This window comes from Nyctereutes procyonoides, unplaced genomic scaffold, assembly GCF_905146905.1.
Source record: "Nyctereutes procyonoides isolate TBG_1078 unplaced genomic scaffold, NYPRO_anot_genome, whole genome shotgun sequence".
Lineage (NCBI taxonomy): Eukaryota > Metazoa > Chordata > Mammalia > Carnivora > Canidae > Nyctereutes > Nyctereutes procyonoides.
Genome location: NW_026575051.1, coordinates 6,665,009 through 6,686,463, shown reverse-complemented (window position 1 = coordinate 6,686,463; position 21,455 = coordinate 6,665,009). Strand labels below are relative to the sequence as shown.

At 51.2% G+C, this 21,455-nt stretch overlaps 1 protein-coding gene across 2 annotated transcripts in view; it reads left to right on the top strand.

Moving 5' to 3' along the window:
- Positions 1-21,455, top strand: part of MDGA1 (MAM domain containing glycosylphosphatidylinositol anchor 1) — a 56,090-nt gene that overhangs the window by 10,423 nt on the left and 24,212 nt on the right. For both annotated transcript variants that reach the window (XM_055330654.1, XM_055330653.1), the window contains exon 2: positions 19,404-19,543. In XM_055330654.1, coding sequence (XP_055186629.1) covers positions 19,404-19,543 — 140 coding nt within the window. The remainder of the gene's footprint in view (positions 1-19,403; positions 19,544-21,455) is intronic.

Sequence of the window (21,455 nt, the reverse complement as noted above, 5' to 3'; positions counted from 1 at the left end):
GCCCAGAAGGAACCTCAGGAAAGACAGAGAAGCACAGGAAGAGACTGGTTTGGGGTCCTGCAGATGTTCATGAGGGGTTCTGCTTCCCATCGGCCAGCACTCTCATTCCCTCCTCCCACCCCACTCTCATTTGCCCAACGTTGTTCATTTCTGCTGGTTGGTACCTCTTTCCACTAGCTGGTGGCTCCTTGAGTCATAGGCACAGGAGAGCTCTGTGGACCCTCCTGATATATTTTTTAAAAAGATTTTATTTATTTATTCATGAGAGACACAGAGAGAGGCAGAGACACAGGCAGAGGGAGAAGCAGGCTCCCCACGCGGAGTCCAATGTGGGACTCGATCCCAGGACCCCGGGATCACGCCCTGAGCCAAAGGCAGATGCAGACGCTCACCCACTGAGCCACCCAGGTGTCCCAACCCTCTTGATTTTTAGACCAGAAACGGAAGGTTCACACTGGAAGCCAGGGACCAGAGAGTGAGTACTGCAGAAGTGATGATGATCTAGCTTCCCTTTCTCCCTGTCAGGCCCACGCCCACTGGAGACCAGGCTACTGCACTGGTGTTTGCTCAGTGTCTCTGGTCTTTGTTTCTGGGAACTTCTCCTTGTCTGATCTTATTTCAACTTGCCATAACATAATTTATCAGAAAGACTGAGGAGCTGAGGCCCCTGAGCTACACTTGAACATCTCTTTGGCCCTGAGACTCCCTTTGTAATTCTTAAGAAACTCTGAGAAGGACATCAGGAAGATAGAGGTAGGGAGCTGAGTTCCGGTGACCTCATCTGTGTTTGGTTCTGGGGTTTCAGTGAAATGCAGGGAGACCTTGGGGAGGTCAGTTTAACTCCCAGTAAAATACATAAAGCCCACAAGGCAAGCTGGAAGCGGCAAGGCCTGGGCTCTACTCTCCATTCTGGAATAAGGCCATAGGGTAGACAGAGGGAAGGCCATGAGATGGGGCCAGAGGGTGTGGCAAGGAGTGAGCTCGGCTGCCAGCCAGTGGCCTTGAGTGATCCAGAAGCAGAGCCGTGAGATTCATTGTAGGAAGAAACTGAGACCAGTGAAGGTAAGTGGCTTGTCAAGATCACACAGAAGTTAGGTGCCAAGGCTAAAGTTAAAAGCCACGCCCAGGGACTCTATAGCTAGATCTTGCTCATTCTCCAGTATCTCCTTATAGGTTCAGGAGAAGCCAGGACATGTCTGCATGGCATTTATAAGCTCTTTATGCCCACACCCTTATAATTCTCCCCTCACCCCTCTGAACCCCATTTCTTATTCCCAGGCCTCATTGCATCTGAACTATAGGATCTGGGGCTCACTCTGGGTTCAGAACTCCAGCTTAGATATTAGAAACCCTTAGCGGAGGGACGCCTGGGTGGCTCAGCGGTTGAGCATCTGCCTTTGGCTCAGGGCATGATCCCAGGTCTGGGGATTGAGTCCCGCATTAGGCTCTCCACAGGGAGCCTACTTTTATGTCTCTGCCTGTCTCTGTGTCTCATGAATAAATAAAAGTCTTTAAAACAACAACAAAAAAGAAGCCCTTAGTGGAAATCTCAAGGAGGCCCCTGGTGTGGGTGGAGGAGGCAGCTAGCTGGCTTGGCAACTGGAGGTTGCTGCCAATCCGCACCACATCCAACATCTCCATCCTACTGCCTGAGTCCCTCCTTAGAGTTATTAAAAAGGTAGCCAGCAGAAACACAGACACTGTTACCAGAAGGTTGCTCTGGAAATACTTGGAAACCCTTAGGCCTTTTGCCAGTGCCCAGGTTATTTGATCAGATGAGTTGGATGTTGAAATGTTGATGCTCGGGCAAAGAAGTTTCCAAGGAAGTCATGGGTCCAGGTTGGGGAGCATGGTTGGTTCTGTGATGTTTGTAGGTGTGATTGTTAAGCATTATGTGGGCTCTGGGTCGTGGCCATGTGAGAGATTTTTTTTTTAAAGATTTATTTATTTATTTATGATAGAGAGGCAGAGACACAGGAGGAGGGAGAAGCAGGCTCCATGCCAGGAGCCCGATGTGGGGCTCGATCCCGGGACTCCAGGATCGTGCCCTGGGCCAAAGGCAGGCGCCAAACCGCCAAGCCACCCAGGGATCCCCCCATGTGAGAGATTTAATAGTGGACATCATGAGGACCAGAATTGGCTTGGACTCATGGTCTTTGGGTTCCCCAGGAGCAGAGCCTGAGATAAGAAGCTGAGTGAGATAGTTTATTTGGCAGATGAGCCTGGGGAACTCTGGTAGGGAAATGGGGACATAAGACAGGGAAGCAAAGAGAACTGAGGAAAGGTGTATTGTCAAGCCAGTCACCACCATGTCCCACTGGGGACCTCTGGGTCACTCCTGCCATGGTGAGGGAGCTGGGGCATGTGTACACCAGCTCCTATCTGTCCTTAGTTGGGGGCTGCTCCGAAGGCTATTAATTTTCTGGTACGTATAGCTAGCCCGGTACACCTGAAGTGTAAGCCCTAGTGGCCAGAGACAGCCTCAGGCAGAGAAAAGCAGGTTCTGGCCGGTGTGCAATCAAATGGTTAGAGGAGAGTGTGGGGCGGGGCGGGGCAGGGGAGGGGGCAGTCGCTGACAGCTTGTACTACATCCTGCCTAAGCCATCCGTCTTGCTTTTTCAGATCCAGCCTGTTTGGCTGAGCTCTTTGTTCTTAGGTCTTGTCTTCTGGATGCACGTATAAGCTCTGACTCCAGGCTGAAAACTCTCCCCCGCGGCCATCAGACCTGTGAGCTGCTCATTTACTTCCTTGGATTCTGTGACCAGAACCCCAGCAAGTCAATTTCCCCAAGATCTTCCCAACAGAATCCAGGCTCTCCCAGAGGGATGGAGGGGGCCTCACACTTGGGGAACGAACGCAGGGTTAGGGGATCACTGAGGGCAAACTCAGAGCTTACAGGTCTTTGAGGCGTTGCCAGGAGAGGCACGATCTTTAGCTCCCCACCTGGTGAATTCAAAACTAACAAAGAGGTGGGGACCATCTCAGACTACCTCTCCGCAGGCAGGTTTCCATATGGGTAATAAAGTTGATTGCATTCCGTCACTTTCTGCTCCAGGAACCCACCTCCTCCCACGGGTGATGGGAGGCTCGCCCACACCCCTGAATATCCCTGGGCCTTATGGATCCAGATCGGAGCACCTCCATCCTATTGTGAATTTTTGTGCCAGATCGTTATGACTGAGATTAATTAATTAATCAAATATTTATTGAGTACCCCTCCTATGTGCCAGACACTGCTCTAGGAGCTGAGGATACAGCAGAGAGCGAGACAAAGAGACAATCTAGAATTACAGGCTTGTGGAATCAGAACCAGGGAGGGATCTTAGGGCAAATCTAATCATTCCTCAGAAGAGAAACCTGAGGCTGAGGAGGGGGGAGACAGAAGTCCTTAGCCACGGGGCAAATCAGGAGCCCAGCTTGGAATCATGGAATCTGAAAGATAATGGGCTAAGAGGTCACCTGTCCCTACCTGCTCAGTTTTAGAGGCAGAAACCAGTGGCCAGAGGCAAGAGTCACACCCTTCTCTCCTACATCTCTCCCAAACCGGATCTGGCCTCTGATTTACTGAGGGGAGTGTGTGTGTGTGTGTGTGTGTGTGTGTGTGTGTGTGTGTGTGCCTGCCTGCATCTGTGTGTGGCTTCGTGTAGACTACGGCAGCCTGCAGGAGACATGAGTGGCTTTCTGGTGATCCAGCCTTCCCACCTCCTTCCAGGGCATTCAGAGGCTGCAGTGAGCTCTCTCCTCCCCTCTGGCCTCCGCTGGCTCCCCCATACAGCCATGGCCCCTGGCACTGCCACTGCGGCCTCAGGCAATGCCAGGGGGGTTCAGTACTGAGGGATGCCCTGACATGCCTGAAGCATCAACACCCCCGCCTGGCTCACTCCTTCACTTTCTCGGGAGCTGAAGGATTTGGGGGCTGCGAGGCTATCGGGGGCAGGGCTGGGCTGCATCCCTCCCAGTCTCTTCTCCCTCATTCTTTTGGAGTTGGGACAGGTGTAAGGAGTGGCTCTAGAGAGCTAGACTGAGAGGCCAAAGGAGGTGATTGGGTGGGGAGCTCTGGCTGCTGGTGCTCAGTGTGTATGCGGAGGACCATTGGCATGAGGTAAACTGCTCCCACTGGGTACCTCGATAGGAGCTGAAATACATCCCCCTGCCCCCGCTCTCTATCCTGGGCATATGTACTTCATTTGTGTTTATGTGCCAGTAAATATTCGAGGGCGTACATGTCCTGAAGGTGTGGGAATGCATGGTGATGCATCTGAGAATGTGCACGTACGTGCAGGGAGCCAAGTGTGTGCATTTGGGGGACCTTCTCTGGGTCCACCTCTATCCCACTGCCCCTCCAGGCAGCCCTTGCTTCCCAGGCACGGGGCAGGGACACACCGTGGGCGGCCCGGGGCTTCGTCCAGCCTGGGTTACGGCTGCCCCTCCCCCCCACTTCTAGGAGACCTGCAGTGGGGGCCAGGGGCAGGCCGAGGCTGGCCTGGAGCTCCTGGCTAATTTTCCCCGGCCTCCATCGATCCAGCAGCTTCTCCTGAGTCTATTAGCAGTCGGCGAGTGAAAATATCCCCCATTGCGAGCCCTGACCTGAGACAGGAGGAATCCATAGCAATTTGTTCAAACAGAGGAAAGCGTTTCCCTCTGATTTGTATTCCAATTTATTCTAGGCAGGAAGGGGGTAGGGGTGGGGGGGGAGGTGAACCCTGGCTCGCCAGAGCTGGGCCCAGGCCCGTCCCCCTCAGCCCCCCATGCCAGCCGGGGTGGCAGCTGGCGCTCCCCGGGGTTGCTGGGTGGGGGCTGAGGAGGGGAGGGTGGGCCCCAGCAGGGGGACGGGAAGAGAGGCCCGCCAGCCTTCCCAGCAGGCCCGGCTTGGCTGGAGAGCTCAGTTGTGGATTTGGTTTTCACAAAATACAAAGCTGCCGGCTCGGAGCCTCTCTCGGGCACTGGGGCCTGTGCCAGGCGTGCGCTCACCCGCTGCGCCCGCGCCAGGATGGGGGCTGGGCTGGGCCCATGCACGGTGGCCCCAGCTGGGCTGAGGGGCAGGAGGGCCTATTCTTCCCCTGAAGCCCTCCCCGGCCAGCCTGGCGGGCACGGAGCTGCTCAGACTCGGAGGGGCACTGACACTTGGGAAAAGCTGCGGTGCGTGGGGAGAGCCCCTCAGCACAGGAGCCCCCGAACGCATCTTCCTGGCGCCCTGCTCAGTGCTCAGGCTCGCTGCTCTCCTACCCGGGAAGTCTCTTTTGAGCACTTAGAATAATGACAGCTCTGGCTGACATTCACTACGGACCTACTGTTTGCTGGGCGTGGGGCTCGTGCCCTCAAGTATCCAGGCCTTGCAGGATCTAGGCTTCCTTGGGGTGCCTCGGTTTCCCCACCCTTCCAGAACCCTCTGTCACCTCCTTCTCCCACCTCTGCTTGGTCCTTCTCCCTTCCTCCTGAGAATCTCTTCCCCTTCCACCCGAGGGTGGCCCTGGTGACTGAAGTTCTCAGGGCTGACGCCTCTGCGGCCCCGTTTTCCAGAGGGACTCCAAAGGCTAGCTCTGCTTTTTTCTTTTTTCGCAGGTAGCTTCCTTTGGCCCCACCTCACCCTCACCGCCAGGGCGCAGGCCTCTGCAGAGGTGACGCCATGGCAACGGGAGAAGAGGATTCTGGGAAGGGTCAGCCAAGTGGTCCTCTGGCTACCCACCCCCTCCACTGTTTGCTCCTTTCTTGTGGCGGTGCCCGCAGGGAGGGGAGTAACTAGAGACATTCTGCACACCCAGGTGTCAGTGACTAGCAGCTCTGAGGTCAGCGGTTGCACATGATTTGCCAGGCTCCATGACACCAAGGTCTAATTTCAGAAGCCAGCAACTAAATATATCAAAGTTGATGAATAATCATCTGTCTCAGGTGGGAGTATGTGGTGTGAGGGCGCAGAGGCTTCTGAAATGGATCTGGGTTCAGGTTCTGCCCCGGCCACTCACTGGCTGTGGATTTTTTTGTTGTTGTTAAGATTTAATTTATTTATTCATGAGAGACACAGAGGCAGAGACACAGGCAGAGGGAGAAGCAGACTCCCCATGGGAAGCCTAATGCAGGACTCCATCCAGGACCCTGGGATCACGCCCTGAGCCAAAGGCAGACGCTCAACCACTGAGCCACCCAGGCGCCCTTGGCTGTGTGATCTCGGCAGGTTAAGCTCTGTGCCTCCTGCCAAGCCGCCCTGTGCACAAGAGGGGCACTCACAGCACCTTCCTGAGGGGACTGTGGTGAAGAGGAGGTGGGAGCGCATGAAAAGCCATTCTTAGCCTAGTGCCTGGCACAGGGGGAGTAAGTGACTGGGGCTGTTCAGAGGCCATCCTGCTACGGGACTGACACCAGTGCCTGGGCCTGGCTCGGGAAGCTCCTGAGTGAGTCGCAGAGGCTGCCACAGGGAAGTGGCAGTGAGGTTCTGTGTACAGACATGCAACAGACCATTAAGGGAAAGAGGGAGCAAGAGTGGGACTGTGGCCCAGGGAGGGCAAAATTTCAGCCCTCCTCTCATTTCTCTCTTGGGGAAATTTATAGCCAGAACGTTCCCTCTGAGCCACTCTGTAGGTTGGGAGACAGATGTGTTTTGCACCTAGCCCTTTACTGCACCGCTGCCTATCCCAGACCTCATTTTCCTTGTAAGAGGCAGCCCTCCCCACACCACCTTCTCAGCCCCTAGAAGCTTCCTAATGGCAATGACTTTTCTGTCTCTGGCTGTGATTGAACTCTGGTCCAATTGGCCTCCCCACTCCCCAAGTCCTTCACTTTTCTCCCCCGACCTACTGGGTTCCAAATCATTTACAAGTTGTTCGGCAGCTCAGCATTATAATCAGATCCTACGGTGCATGCCACTTATGTGGTTTCTAAAGTTTTAGCCAAAAAAGGAGTGAAACCCTTCAGTGATGGAGGAAAAAAAAAATAATGAGAATACTTAACAGGAGGGCAGGTATTGCATTTCTTGATTTATAAATGTACCTAATGCTAAAGAAAACCTGTTCCCCAACTTGATGCTTCCTGAATTGACTCTTGGAAAAAGAAAAAAAATTGTTCATCCTTTTCAGGGATCTAACATGCTTTTCCTCCCAGGAGTGTTTGTCTTTTGACAAGGACACAGAAAAAGAACGAACAAGTGACTGTTTAATATGCAGGGTGTTGATGAGTGTTATGAAGAACACACAAAGCAGGGGAAGGGATTGAAAGTGGTGGAAGTGGGGCAGGCATGCTGTCTTAAATAGGATGGTCAGGGAGGGCCTCTCTCAAAACACAATTGAAGGAAGTAAGGGAGCAAGCTCTAGAAATCTGGGGAAGAGCAATCAGGCAGTAGGAGCTGCAAGTGCAAAGGCCCTGAGATAGGCAGTGGGCTTGGCCTGCTTGAAGAACGACAGAGAGAGCAGTGTGACCACAGTGCAGGGGGCAGTAGAACATAGGTGGGGATGGGAGCAGATGACAGCTGGTGTGGCAGCCTATTTAAAAAGAGTTGGCTTTGACTCCGCGTGAGATGGGAGGGTTTTGAGCAGAGGAAGGGCAGGACCTGAATGGGACGCCTGGGTGGCTCTGCAGTTGAGAGTCTGCCTTTGGCTCAGGGCGTGATCCTGAAGTCCTGGGATCAAGTCCCAGGATCAAGTCCCATCAGGCTCCCTGCAAAGAGCCTGCTTCTCCCTCTGCCTGTGTCTCTGCCTTCTGCCTCTCTCTGTGTATCTCTCATGAATAAATAATTTTTTTTTTAAATGACATAGCATTGTAAAGGGATCCTTCTGGCTTCTTGTGGAGAACAGAGTGTGCTGGGCCAGGGAAGAAGCAGAGTAGACCTATCAGGAGGCTGTTGTAGAAATCTAGGCAGAAGATGGTGGTGGCTAAAACAAGGGTGGTATCACAGGGGCTGGATTGGGGAGCACTTTTGAGGGAAACTGGGAGGGCTTGCTGGTGGATTGGGTGTGGGGTGTAGGAGAAGGAGAGAAGTCATGGAGAACTGTTTCCAGGTGACAGCAGGGGATAGTGTGTTTTCTCTAATGAGGGTGGGGGCAAGGAATGGCTCTAAGGCCTTGGGGTGCTGGGAGGCAGTAAGTGCTGTCCTCCTGAGGTCACTGGATGTGGAGAGAGGCATAAAGTGAATCAGGCCCTTATAGCTCTGCTCCCTGATTTATAAACATCAGAGCTAATCCTCCTACCGCCTCTTGAGCTGGGTGGGGTGAAGGCCGGTCTGGGAGAGCTGTGGAAAGGTAGCTTTGAGATGTTTCAAGCATTTAGGTCATGGCACCCATAATTTCACCCCACAGTTGGGTGGATAAGGCCCCGAAACCCACTGTGGCCTGGGGGTGGGGGCATCGGAGGGTTGCCCAGTGGTGGGCTCAGCAGGAACACTGTCCTTCCCTCCCCTGCTCTTCCGGCCTGGGGTCCAAGGCTGCACCTGCTCTCAAGCCGCAGGATTGATTTTGCTTTCAGGGTGGTATTGTTATTATTACCCCCTTAAACAACCTCGTAGGAAAAAAAGAAGGAACCCGATGACCATCAAACATTAACCGTTCATTCTGAATTCCCTGCCCATACCTGTCAATACATTTTTACATAGCGGTAAACAGTCGTCTGTTCTGCTCTGTCGGCTGACTTTATCTCCCACACACGTCTCTTGGTATCGACTGAGCCCTCAGCCCTGTCACTTTAATGGCTGCAGGGCACCCCCTGCATCGATGTGTGGGAGTTTGGTCACTGTTTCTCGGTTTCTCCATCGTGGAGCATTTGGGCAGGTGCCAGCTCCCCCTTCTCCTAAATAGCTCTGCCGTGAATATCCTTATGTGAATTACTTTTTCCTTTTACATTATTTCCTTGGGGCCTATTCCCCAAAGATTGCCTAATAGGTCATAGGATAGGAACAGTTTTATGGTTCTCATTTTGTGCTGCTGCGTTGTGCTACAAAAAGTTTGAGCCAGCTTTGCACACAGCCCAGCCACAATGGATTTTATCATCCTAATTTATTTTCCCTGGTTTAATAGGTGCATAATGGCTTATTTCATAACTTCCAATTTTCACTTCACGAAGCCACGTTTGGGCCTTTCAGTGCCTAACAGGTACCTGACCTGGGCAGAACTTGGCAGTTTACATGGAGCCTTCTGATAGTCATCTCGCTTAGGCCCTGGGGGTACAGTATTTTGGCCTTTGTTTTATATGGCAAAATGGGAGTTTAGTCACGGTAAGTGGTGGGGTGAGGCCTCCAACCAATTTTTGCAGATTTGATTAGAAAGGATTCCAACCCACCTGCCATTCTTTCTGTGGGCCCAGGGTCCCCAGATGCCCATTTAAGCCCAAATTCAGTGCCCTGGTCTTGTCACCTCCCCTGAGCTCCCATGGCCAGCTTGTGCCAGGCCCCAGCCGATGCCCTGTGCTTCTAGGTTGGGTCTCAGCTCTGAGGGGCTTGGAGGAAGCCACTGGGTTTGGGGGTTTGGTGGAGCCTTGGGGGTTCTTTGCTTCAGCAAAGCTATGACACCTTCCATTCCCTGGCCTGGGCCTGGCCCAAGCTCTACTGGGTCGGGGGGCCTAGACCTAGCAGGTTTTATTCTGCGCTCTTCTAACTCTACTTCTTGAGGGTTAACTAGGAAGCACAGGCTGTGCTCAGCAGATTCGGTTCCTATTGTATTCAACCCTCACAATAGAGATTACAGTTATGCCCATTTGACAGGAAACTGAGGTTATAGACTAGAGATTTAAAAGATTTGCCCCAGGGCAGCCCGGGTGGCTCAGCAGTTTAGCATCACCTTCAGCCCAGGGCCGGATCTTGGAGACCCGGGATCGAGTCCTACGTCAGGCTCCCTGCATGGAGCCTGCTTCTCCCTCTGCCTGTGTCTCTGCCTCTCTCTCTCTCTCTCTCTCTCTCTCTCTCTCTCTGTGTGTCTCGCGAATAAATAAATAAAAATCTTAAAAAAAATATTTTCAAAAAAAATATTTTCCCCAGGCCACAGAGCATTGCTGCAACTGCCTGGATAAGCTGTGCCCATGTCCAAGCCATGTCTACGCTACATCTGCTCCTCTCATGGGTTTGGGTCAATAGTGACGCTTCAGTCTTCAGTGTTGAGGGGGCTTGGTCATATCTAGTGTCTGGGCTGCCGCCAGCTTGCAGGGCCAAGGGAAGTGCAGTGATGGGGTCCCCAGGACTGGCAGGGCTTGGAAGGGCTGGGTAGCTGGGATCCAAGCAGGAAAACTTACATGAGTGACCCCATGTCTGCAGACCTCACATCCCTGGGCCAGGCAGGCTCAGGTGCCGTGTTCTAGAAGCCATTCTCTGCCCTGATGGGTGGCAGCCTCTTTATCCTGCCATCATCCTGTATGTATTCTTGGGGAGATCTTTCCTTCCTGCAATTACCTCCTGTAGCCCACCTTGCTGTTCTGGTCTTTCAAGATTTGGGCTCATGGTGCTCCCCGCAAAGTAGGCTTCCTCATCTGGTGTTACATTTTCTTCTTGTAGGTTCTTTGAATGGGTTCCCACAGGGTCCTGGGCTACATTATCAAATGGAAAATGGATTAGAATTTATTAAGTATCTACTGAGATACTAGTCCTTGTGTTAGGTACCCAGTGCATGCTATCTCCTTTAATTCTCACAACCCAGAAGTTACTTCCACGACTGTCTGAGATGTATTTTCTCCATTTGCAGATTGAGGAAACTGAGACCTCAGGAGACTGAATAACATGTCTGATAGTAAGGAGATGAGAGGTAGATTCCTGCCTCCTGCCCCTCATACCACACCATCTGGGCCGCCCCTCAGGCTTATGTTTATAGCCTCAGATCAAGCAGTGCCCAATTTAGGGCATGTGCCTTCCCCCTGTCTTCCCTGAGTGTCCCACCTACACTGGTTAGAGCTGCCCAAGGGCCCCTCACTGTTGAGAGCTTTGATCCTGGTCTTCTGAGACTCAGGAAGAAAGTTTCTTACAGCTTTCCCCAGGGCACCTCAGAGTCCCCATGTAGGAGTCCCTCCCGGTGGCCTGTCTAGACATCCCAGAGTTCCACAAGTAGGGTGCCCATTAGACTTCTGTTGATCCACAGACAACAAAGCACCTAGGAATATCATGTGGCACTCAATACCTGTGTGCCTTCTGATGAGGCCGGGATGTGGGTGCAAGGGTGCCAGACATTCCCTGGGATCAGGGCACAGATAGACTGGCCACCACTTTGGGCAGAGGAAATTTGTCAAGAGGGCCAGGCTCTGCCAAAAGCATCAGGCTCTGCAAACAGAGCTAGGCCCTGCAAACAGTATCAGCTCCTGCAAGTGGTATCGGGCTCTATGAGCAGTAGCAGGCCCTGCCTCTGACCACAGAAGCAGAGCTTTTTGTCCTTAGTTGTGGTGATGGGGTTACAGCCTGTGTGCGCTGGGCCTTTCTGCTATGGCTGGTCTCACATTCAGTGATAGCCCTTGTACTTTGAGGTCACAGACCCTATACACTTAGGTTGGGAAGAGATTTTTGTGGCTAAAGACGAGGTTGGCCGAATAGGAGTTTGGTATTGATGAGAGAAAAAAAAAAAAAAAAGACCCTGGGGTGGAGAGCAATCTCTAGTGGGATCTGCAGCAAAGTGAGGACAGAGGTTCTTCACTGAGGATGACTATGCCTTGCTAGGCTCTGCATTTGGCACTGATGGCAGGACGTTGCACACAGTAGGTGCTTAGGAACTGTGCAGACCAAATTGATGAATCAGTGGCAAATAAACAGGCAATTGTGTGTGTCCTCTGAAGGGCTGGGAGGCTGGGAGTGAGAGAGAGGATGGAGAGGGACTCAGCTTGCATGGAAGTCTAATGACCCAAGAGAATGACAAGAGGTGTACAGGGCAGAGTGTGATGGTGCTTCCCCTCAAGATGAACAGCATTAAAAAAAATTATTTATTTGAGAGAGAGGGAGTGTGCATGTGAGTGCAGAGAGGGGCAGAGGGAGAGAGGGAATCCCAAGCAGACTCCCTGCTGAGTGAGGAGCCTGGCACTGGGGTTTAATCCCGTGACCCTGAGATCATGACCTGAGCCCAAACCAAGGGTCAGATGCTCAACCAACTAAGCCACCAGGTACCTCTCAAGATAACCAGGATTAAGGTGAGACTGGAGGAGATGGGATGGGATGGGAGAGACTATTTCAGACTTGTTTTCCCAGCCCTGAATTGGAGCCTCTCTTAGACTTAGAGAAGTCACCTGGTCCATCCTGGGTAGTAAACAGAGGACAGGTGTTAGCTAGTTCCACAGAGAGCCAGGGATAATGGGGAGGCAGGGAAAAGCCTTACTGCAGAGAGCACAGAAGGGTTAATCTTCCCAAGAGGTCCACGTCTGATGGCCCATGGTTTGTTGGAGAGGTGCGTAGCATCATCCCTGGCAGAAGGATGCCCAGGTGGAACTGGCCAGGTGCCTGCCCATAAGAGCAGACCCTGGCTGCCATTCTCTGCGCAGCTAATTAAAAGAGAAAAGCCTGTTAATATTTCAGCACTGTTAACTCTGCTAAATTATTAAGCGTCCATTTGCATTACGTGCATAAAAGATCGATAAACATGTGTGTACCAGGAGCTAGGCAGGCAAGGGTAAGGTGGTTTCTAAGGATGCTGTATGGGACTGGCCCAATAGTGACTCCGAGACTATATCCTGCATCCTGAGCTCTGAGTCCTCAACACTGTGCCAGGCACTCGGGAAGTGGAAATGCATGGGGCTTGGCAAAAATCAGAAAGTGTGATTCTAAGTCAGCAGGGCGTCCCTGGGCAACTTACTCATCCTCGCTGACCTCGGCTTCCTGATCTGACAAATGGGAGTGATGGGCTTGTTATGAGCAATACATAGCTAATAGATATAAATCATTTGGCATGGTGCTGGCACAGAGTGAACTGTTAATTGTATGTTTGGGGGGTCGGTGGGGGAACCCCTAAGCTTTAACTCCAGCTCACAGCCGATCCTTCCCTGCTTCCTTTCTGTCACTCAGAAAGGCCTTTATGGGCATTGTCCTGATCCCAGCTCTTCCCAACTGTGCCCTTTCCTGGCATCCCCCAGCACCAAGCCCAGCACTTCATGCTCACGAGGATGTGTTGACTGATGGAAGTCAGGACCAGAACATAGATCCTGATTCCATATTACCCAGCCCTGAAACACTGAGTGATGCTTGTGAGAGGCTGTTAGGTTGGTGGCACTCGCCCTGCCATCTGCTAACGGGGTGGATAGAACTCCAGGTGGGGAAGTCTGTAGCCCCCTTCTCTTCTCTCCTCACCCCCTCCTCTGGAAGTTCCCCAGGCCTGCAGATCCACACATTTTCCCTGAAAGAGTCAGGAGCAGGAAGCAGGGCAACAGCCCCCACTTGATGATTAGCCTTTTTAAATGTGGGGTGAGGAAGAAACCCGAAGGAAAGCTGATGGAGCTTTAAATTAAGGGTTTCCATTCATTTTGCTGTCTGCCTGCCTTAGTTGGCTCTACATACTGCTGTCACATCCTTGTGCATTTAATGGCACCTCCTACACCTTAGCTAGTGCCAGGGAGGAAATTCTCTTATGAGGGACGGGGGTCTTTGATGAAATTTCCCCTCTGGATTCCAGTGAGAATTCTCTACTGAAACACAGTGGCTGAGTTGGATTTTGCCTTAACATGAGAGTTTGTGGCTTCCTTGAGAGTTTGTGGCTTCTTCACTGGGCTTGTGGGGTGCTGGCTGTCCCTATGCCCTACCTATAATTTTGGGTATATGCTTTTGGGGGGAGGAAAAGGAGTGAGCTGATAGGCCAGAAGCATTCTTCCAGGGACCCACTATTTCTGTCAGTTGTCCTCCTTCTGATGCTGCCCTGTGGGTGACATCTCTCATGTAAGTGCTTAGCTCTGCTCAGCCAGAGGGCCGGGGAGGGCTGTGATGCTTGACTCGACAGCCATTAGTTTTATATTGCGCTTGGATCAGCATATCTCCACTTGCTTTACATAACGCTTCTATCTCTCAAGATGCTAAGAGATCCTCTGTGAAGAAAGGGCTTTATGGTCAAATATATTTGGAAAGCACTGGCTTAAACCAAGATACATAGGTGTGTTTACTGCAGGACTTTTCAGAGCCTTTAATAACACGCACTTGGATTCCCAGACATTCTGGGAAGGAGAGACAAGAGGCAGCATCAGCATCCTGACTTGGCAGAGGACTCTCAATGAACGCTTTATGGCACATGGGTTGGGCGTTACTGTTTTTCCTTTCCACGGGAGTTCATTGATAGATCGCAGGAGAATGAAATAGGAAAAGTCTCATAGACCAGAGTCAGGGAGACATACTTGGTTCCAAACTCCTGTCCTATCTTCCATCCACTAATGTGGTGTCAAGCGGAGATGATCAAAGCCATCCTACCAGAATCTCAAGGAGCTTGTTACAAATACAAACCCTGACAGCCTGGAGTCTGCATCGCAACAGCTCCCTGGTGACAGAGGCAGGGGTAGGGGAGTCTGTGAAGGGCTGGGATGGTGAACAGAGTTCCAAGCTAGCAGGTGAAAGGCCTGCATTCAAGTCCCTGCTCTGCCTCTGTCTTGTGTCAGTGAGTGAGGTAGGGCATTTCCTTCTCTGGGCCTCCACTGTCTTCTCTGCCACAATAGGCTAAATAGGACTTGCTCTTTCTGCCCCTCAGAACGAGGTGAGGAGCTTGGAAAAATATACAGTGGACCCCAGGATGGTGTCACTCCTCACCGGGTTCTTGAGAGGAGCGCGGGATCATTTGTAGAATAATAAAGCTAGCTACATGTTTAGATGGCTTACGGTGTACCAGATGCTGTTTTCAGCACTTGACGTGAGTTTACTTATGTATTCCTCACAACAAGCCCATTTTACAAGTGAGAAAATTAAGTAACTTGCTAAAATCACAAAGTAACTTGCAGAGAACTGAGTGTGATGGGATGCTAAGGGGATGCTCAGAAGGGGCCCATCCCCTCCCTTCTGTTTTCATCTCCTCTGAAACCCTGCACTGCCTTCAACATGGATTTTAACATATTTGGGAAATATCCCTACAGGCTTAATGTCTGCTTTGAGGGTCTCCACCCTGGGATTTTGAGGTGGCCCCAAAGCGTGCTCTCCTGTCTCCTTCTCGTGTTCCTACTTAATCATTTCAGGAATTGTCATTTTTTAAAATATTATTTATTTATTTATTCATGACAGAGAGAGAGAGAGGGGCAGAGACACAGGCAGAGGGAGAAGCAGGCTCCATGCAGGGACCCCAACATGGGACTCGATCCCAGGTCTCCAGGATCACACCCCAAGTTGAAGGCAGCACTAAACTGCTGAGCCACCTGGGCTGCCCAGGAATTGTCATTTATTGAGAGAGCACATTTTGTTTGGCCAGATGTTTTACAGATGTATTAAACCCTCATGCCAGCCCTGGGAGAAGGCATTATTGTTCCCATTTTACAAATGGAAAGCCTGAGGCTCAGAGAGGGAGGTTAAGTAATTTGCCTAATGCCACCCAGCTAGCAGAGCCAGGCATTAGTCCCAGATTGTCCGCTTTTCCCATTTCTCTAGAGCATATCTCTCCTCTGCTCACTGTTCCTTGACGCATCCCCTGTTTTAGAGTAGTCTTAGCATTTACAACACTCTGAAACCATCCTGCTCATTTCTGTTCCCTTGTTCACTATGACAGTTCTCCTTCATTGTTTGCTTTTCCTGGTAGTCTCTCCAGCACCCATACAGCAGCCAGCTCAAAGCATTTGTTGTTTGACAGACTGAATGAAGGGATGATGATGTCATGGTGCCTCTGGCCTGATTGCCTCTGGAACAGAAGATGCTGCTGCTGGCAGTGCCTTCCGAGGGTGTGTGAGCCAGAGGCCGAGGCTAAGTGGGACAGAGCCTTTGGGGACCTGTGACGTGGGTCAAGGTCCAAAACACGGTTATGGCCATTCCAGGAGTGAGCAGATTGCGGCGGGGGGTGACTCATGTTAACAAAGCTCAGGGGGAGACCATGAGCAAATGGAAATGCCAAGGCCAAGAGGGCCTGGGTACCACTTGCTCCAGAGGGAAAATCTATACCTCGAAAAAAGTCAGCCATGGGAAGCAGCTCATCAAATAGGAATCAGAGTAAAGGGAATGAGTAGTTGGAAAGGTTAGTGTCAACCAAAGAAACTGGAAAAACTTAAGGGGAATTTTTTAAAAAATTGAAATGTAACTTAGGTACAGTAAAAGCTTAAGCAAACAACTCGATGCATTTTTACATATATGTCCGCTCATATAAGCACTGCTCAGATTAAGATGTAAGCATTTCCATCCCACCAGATGGGATCCCGCCTTCTTTCCAGAAACTTCTTGTGTGCCCTTCCCAGTAATTAATCCCTGTCTCCACCCAAGGGCAACCACTGTTACTTTAAATTGGATTTTTCCAGTTTTGAATTTCAGATACATGAAATCATATGCTATTTGCACTTTCGTGTCTGGGTTCTTCCACTCAGATTGTCCATGTGACATTCAACAGTGTCACTGTGTCTATCAGGATTTTTTTTTTTTACTTGTGTGTAATATCCCATTGTATAATTATACCAGAATTTATTTACCCATGCTAGTCTTGATGGATATAGGGGTGGTTTCTCATTTTTAGCTATAATGAGTAAAGCTGCTATGAATATTGTTGGACCTATTGTTTGGTTGTTTTAACCACTCATTTCTGTTGGGTACTACCCAGGAGGGGAATTGCTATGTCATGGGGTTTACCCTCGTCTAGCTGGAGCAAGTATTGCCAAAATCTCTTCCGAAGTGGTTCTATCATTTTAGAGTTTGATATTCTTAATAGTTAATGTCATCAAAGGGAGTTAGGTCATCTTAATGATATCATCATCCATGATGCCTCGTCTCCAGTGAGGAAACGTGGCAGGTGGCCAGAGGCCCTGTGTCTGCTGGCCAGGCTCTGTGTTTTCTGGCCTGTGCTATCCAGACCCTGAGAAAGTCCAGCTCTCCAGCTCCTTTTCAGTATTCCCTATCAGTCACCAAACCTTCTGTTACAACACTGCCTGGCTACAGACAAGCCACAGTGTCCAAGATTACAGCTTATCTTCCACTGGAGCCTGTTAAATCAATGTCTTCCTTGTGGAGAGGCACCCCAGGCCTCTTGTAGACATTCATGCGACCTTCTGGTCTTATCAGCAACTGGCATGCATGTCATGCATTGATGGGCTGTTTCCTGATGAGATTTCCTGGGGCCCTTGGCCACAGATGGCTCTCTCTTCCATGGTGTGGTGATGTTCATGCATTTTCATTGCAGGGGGTGACAGTTTCAGACCCATTTCCCAGATTCGAGGTTGCATCTTATACGTGCACTATGCACTGATTATAAAATTTATAGAAAGTGTGAGCTGAGAAGGATCTCAGAGGTCATCTAATCTACTCCTCTGCTTTAGGAGGGGAAACTAAGGCCCATGAGGTCTGACTTGCCCAAGGTTGCATAGCTTGTCTCCTGACAGCTAGCCTAGGTTTACTCCTCTATGGCAGCCAGGCAGGCAGGACGATTGTCTGGATACTCAAGACTCCAGGCTGGTGGAAGCTGCCACTGTTTGCAGAACCTGCTGCTGTTTGTAAAGACTCTCGTGGTTAAACAGGGCCCGTGTGGCCTCAATTGCTGCCCCACAGCTTTTTGACTTATAGCCTGGCTACCTCTGTGGACTCACCTCTATAACTGGTTCATGACTGTCCCATCAATGCGGGTTGGAGAAACTCTGTTAAGGCGCTACTTGTGGCAACTGTAGAACACATTAGAGTCTAATCAGCATTTCTCAGTTAGCCTGTGTTACTGTCACACCCACCCTCGTGAATTCTCAGGGCTGGCAGCATGCTCTCTGTTTTAGAGATGAGAAAACAAAGGTCCAAAGACGACTCATGGCTTATTCCAGGTAATATATATTATGTAGGACTCCACTCTGTCAACCAGCACAAAGCTCCCCGATTCTCTGAGGCCTGGTGAGAAAGCCACCTCTTCCATGGAGCCTTCTGTGATTCTTCCTCTGGCAGACAGAGCTCTCTCTCCCTCTCTCTGACCTCCTAAGGCCTTCTATACCTCTTTACAACACTCAGCAACATCACTGTGGGATTTTCTTGTAAATTCATTCATTTAGGGTTCACTGAGTGCCCACTATATTCAAAGGCCTTGTGCTGGAGATAAAAGGTGAAACCTATGGTTTGGTAGGCAGAAAGACAAGAACCCTGAATCTGGCAGACACACAGATTGATGTTCTGTTGTCGCACTGGGAGAGTGACCGGGTACAGAAGGAGGGAGGGCGCAGGCCAGTCATGGGATGCTTCCTGGAGGAAGCTACACATTTTATGTACGGGTTTTATCTCACCTTTGTGCATCTCTTTAGGGCAGGACTCTTCACTCTCTTGAGCCCCTGGTGCCCTGGATTAGCCCTCCCACCTCCACTTTCTCCACCCTCAGCTGGGAGCAGACAGGGGCCTTGCCATCCTCTCCAGAGCCCTACCATTGCTGGGCTGGGGGCTAAGCACTCAGGGAGGGGCTGTATGCTTTTCCCATTGGGTGTCCCAGCCACATACTAACTCTGGCCCCCCAGCCCCGGTTACTGTGAGAAAGGTCAGGAGGAGCTTCCAGGCCCCTGGAAAAGAGCCTCTTTCCCTTGAAGATGTTGGGCTAGGCTCAGGGAGCGATGAGGGAAGAGTAGCAGGCCTTTGGGTGAGGGGGATGAACAGTCTGTGGGGCTGGGAGAAATCTCTGTCAAGCTCTCTAAAAGGAAAGCCTGGGATGGTTGAGGGGGTGCAATTTAGGCAAGTGATTTGCTGAGAAAGTGCTCTCGGGAGAAACTGGAAGAGGAGGAAGCCAGGCAAAAATGTGGCTCAGTGGCTTTAGCCTTGCCATCCCACCAGGAGATGGGGTGGGGCAGGAAAGGGGTTGTTAGTCACCGACTGTGTATGTGTGTGTGTGTGTGTGTGTGTGTGTGTGTGTGTATTGGGCAGAGGGGTGATCTTGTGGGCATATCTGGCCCAGGCAGGTGCCATTGGCGAAAGGCAATCCCAGGCAAGGTGAGCTCTGTGCACCTAGCAGCTAGCCCTCATAGCAGCTGGGGAACGGATGCACCTGGAGTGTCTGGGGACCTGGGAGGAGCACCAGCAGCTTCCACTCTGGGGGCTGCGAAGGCAGCGATGCTCACTCAGTGATGATAACCAGTCTGTATGGATCCCAAGCCCCTCAGACTCATCAGCTCATTGAAAGCACAGATCTCTTGCAACAAGAGTGGGATGAGTTGGAATTGCCCCCTTCCTGAGTCCTCGACTCTGGCCTGGGGCCCTGGGAGTCTCCTTTCTGGAGCTCAACAGATGAGGCCTCTAAGGAATGGCCTGGGGAGGTCTGGGCTGAAGCCTCATGCTAACATACTCAGAAGAGGGTGCCCTAGACCTCCCTCAGGCCTTGGTGCCTCTTGCCTAAACCTGCCCCCTCTCTGGCCAGCTCCCGCCCAGGCTCAGATTGTCCACGCAGGCCAGGCATGTGTCGTGAAGGAGGATAACATCAGTGAGCGTGTCTACACCATCCGGGAGGGGGACACCCTCATGCTGCAGTGCCTTGTCACCGGGCACCCACGGCCCCAGGTAAGCCCCTCCGTGGCTTCACCTCCTCACTCGCCGCCCCGCCCTGGGATCAGAGCTGCAGATGAGGCAGCAGGAGCCGGGGACCAGAGGCAGAGGAAGTGGGCAAGTAAACACGAGACTGAAGCCCGTGTCTGGGAAATAGCTGGAAAATGAACTCTGTGGGGAAGGGCTGGAGGCCGTGAGCTTATTCAGCTGAAAACATTGATGGCTGAGGGGGAAAATGAAATGTCAGCTGTTCAATTCCACTTTATTCCTGTTGTATCTGCTGGGCAGACACTTCCTCAGATGCACCTTCAACCTCCGTTTGAGGGCAGCTGACACTGTGCGAGGTGCTCCCTCCAGTGTCTTCTCTTGGGAGACTCAGGACCATGCTGTGGGGAAGACATTAGGTCTTCCATGTCACAGCTGAGAAAAATCAAGGCTCAGGGAGGCTGAGTAAACTCCCACGATCACACAGCTCCTGTGAGGGTGGAGGCAGATTTTGAATCCAGAACCAGTGTTCTCTGTAGCTTTGCACACTTCCTCCCAGTGTGCCTGTCTTTGGGTTGAGGGCTCCAGGAGTTACCCACAACGTAGGATGATGCGATCTCCTCTTCAGGAGGCTTCAGGTAGGCAAGCCCCACATTCTCAAGGTTTAAAGACTGAGAGCAGTTAGAAAGCCACAGAAGATGAGTATCTGGAAATGCCAGGTAAATTTAGTCACAGATCAAGGATATGTTCAGTCAGAAGGGTTGGCCAGTTATCACCGAAGCTGAGGAGAAGAGACAGGAGGTGGGCTGGAAGGATGGGTGGAATTTGCTGGTGAGCTGCTGTGGCATTTAAGAGCAGCAGAAAATTTTTCACTGGATCTAAGGAGGATAATAAATGCAAAATAGTTTTTTGGGATAATTTTGGGCACAAGGATGGCTTTGGTAGGTTTGGCCTGGAGATAAGCAAATGATAAGGAAGTCACTAAGGACTCAACCTAAAACCATTATCACTGCTTGCTTCTTCTCAGAGTTTTGTTTCGAAGTGATGACAATGCTGCCAATCTTCACATTGTTATATGCATCAGGTGTGACATCAGGATGGTCCTCCCTAACACCAGGGAGGCAGCTGGGCCATCTCTCCCTAAGGCTGTACTGGCCATCTGTGTGTGTCCCCTTGTGCATCGCATTTATAAGTTGTTTGTGACTGTGGCTCAGCGTGTGCACACACACACTCTTTTTTCTACTTGCATCCACGTTTCATTATCCTTCCTGCTACCTAGGCTCAAACCCTTGGGCTAAAATTTGGCTCTGTGCCATCTCATTCCCCACCTCTAGCCAGCCTCTGAGGCTTCTGTCTTTATGTCTCTTGCATGGGTCTTCTGTTTCTCTTCCTCATTACCACTGTGGGTCAGACCTTCAGTCCTATCCCGTGGACCACTGCAGTAGACTAACTGGCCCCCTATGTTTGATATCTCCCCCTTGATTCACTTCTGTACCCTGCTCCCAAAATCATCATCTTCAAACCTCCTCTCTCAGATCATTCCCCTGCTCAAAATCCTTTGATGGTTTACCTATTACCTACCAGACCCAGTTCGGGCTGCTAGGGGTAGAAGTGAAGAGCCCCACCCAGTCTGGCCCCACCTGCCTTCCTTGTCTCACCTCCACTGCCACCCTCCTCATACCCTGTGCTCCAGTCACACTTGCCCGAGTACGCCCTGTTCATTCCTGCATTAGCCACTGCTGCTCACCTCTCCTGGAATGCCGTCTATCCCCTTGCTTATGTCATTAAACAAATATTTCTTGAGCACCTGTTGTGAGCCCAGCCCCATGATGGGCCCTGAAGATACAGTTCCTGTTGTCACAGAGCATCCAATCTAGCAGAGTCACAAGAAATTAGCATCTCATGGTCCACTTTGAGGTCAGGATAAGGGACTGAGTAGGCA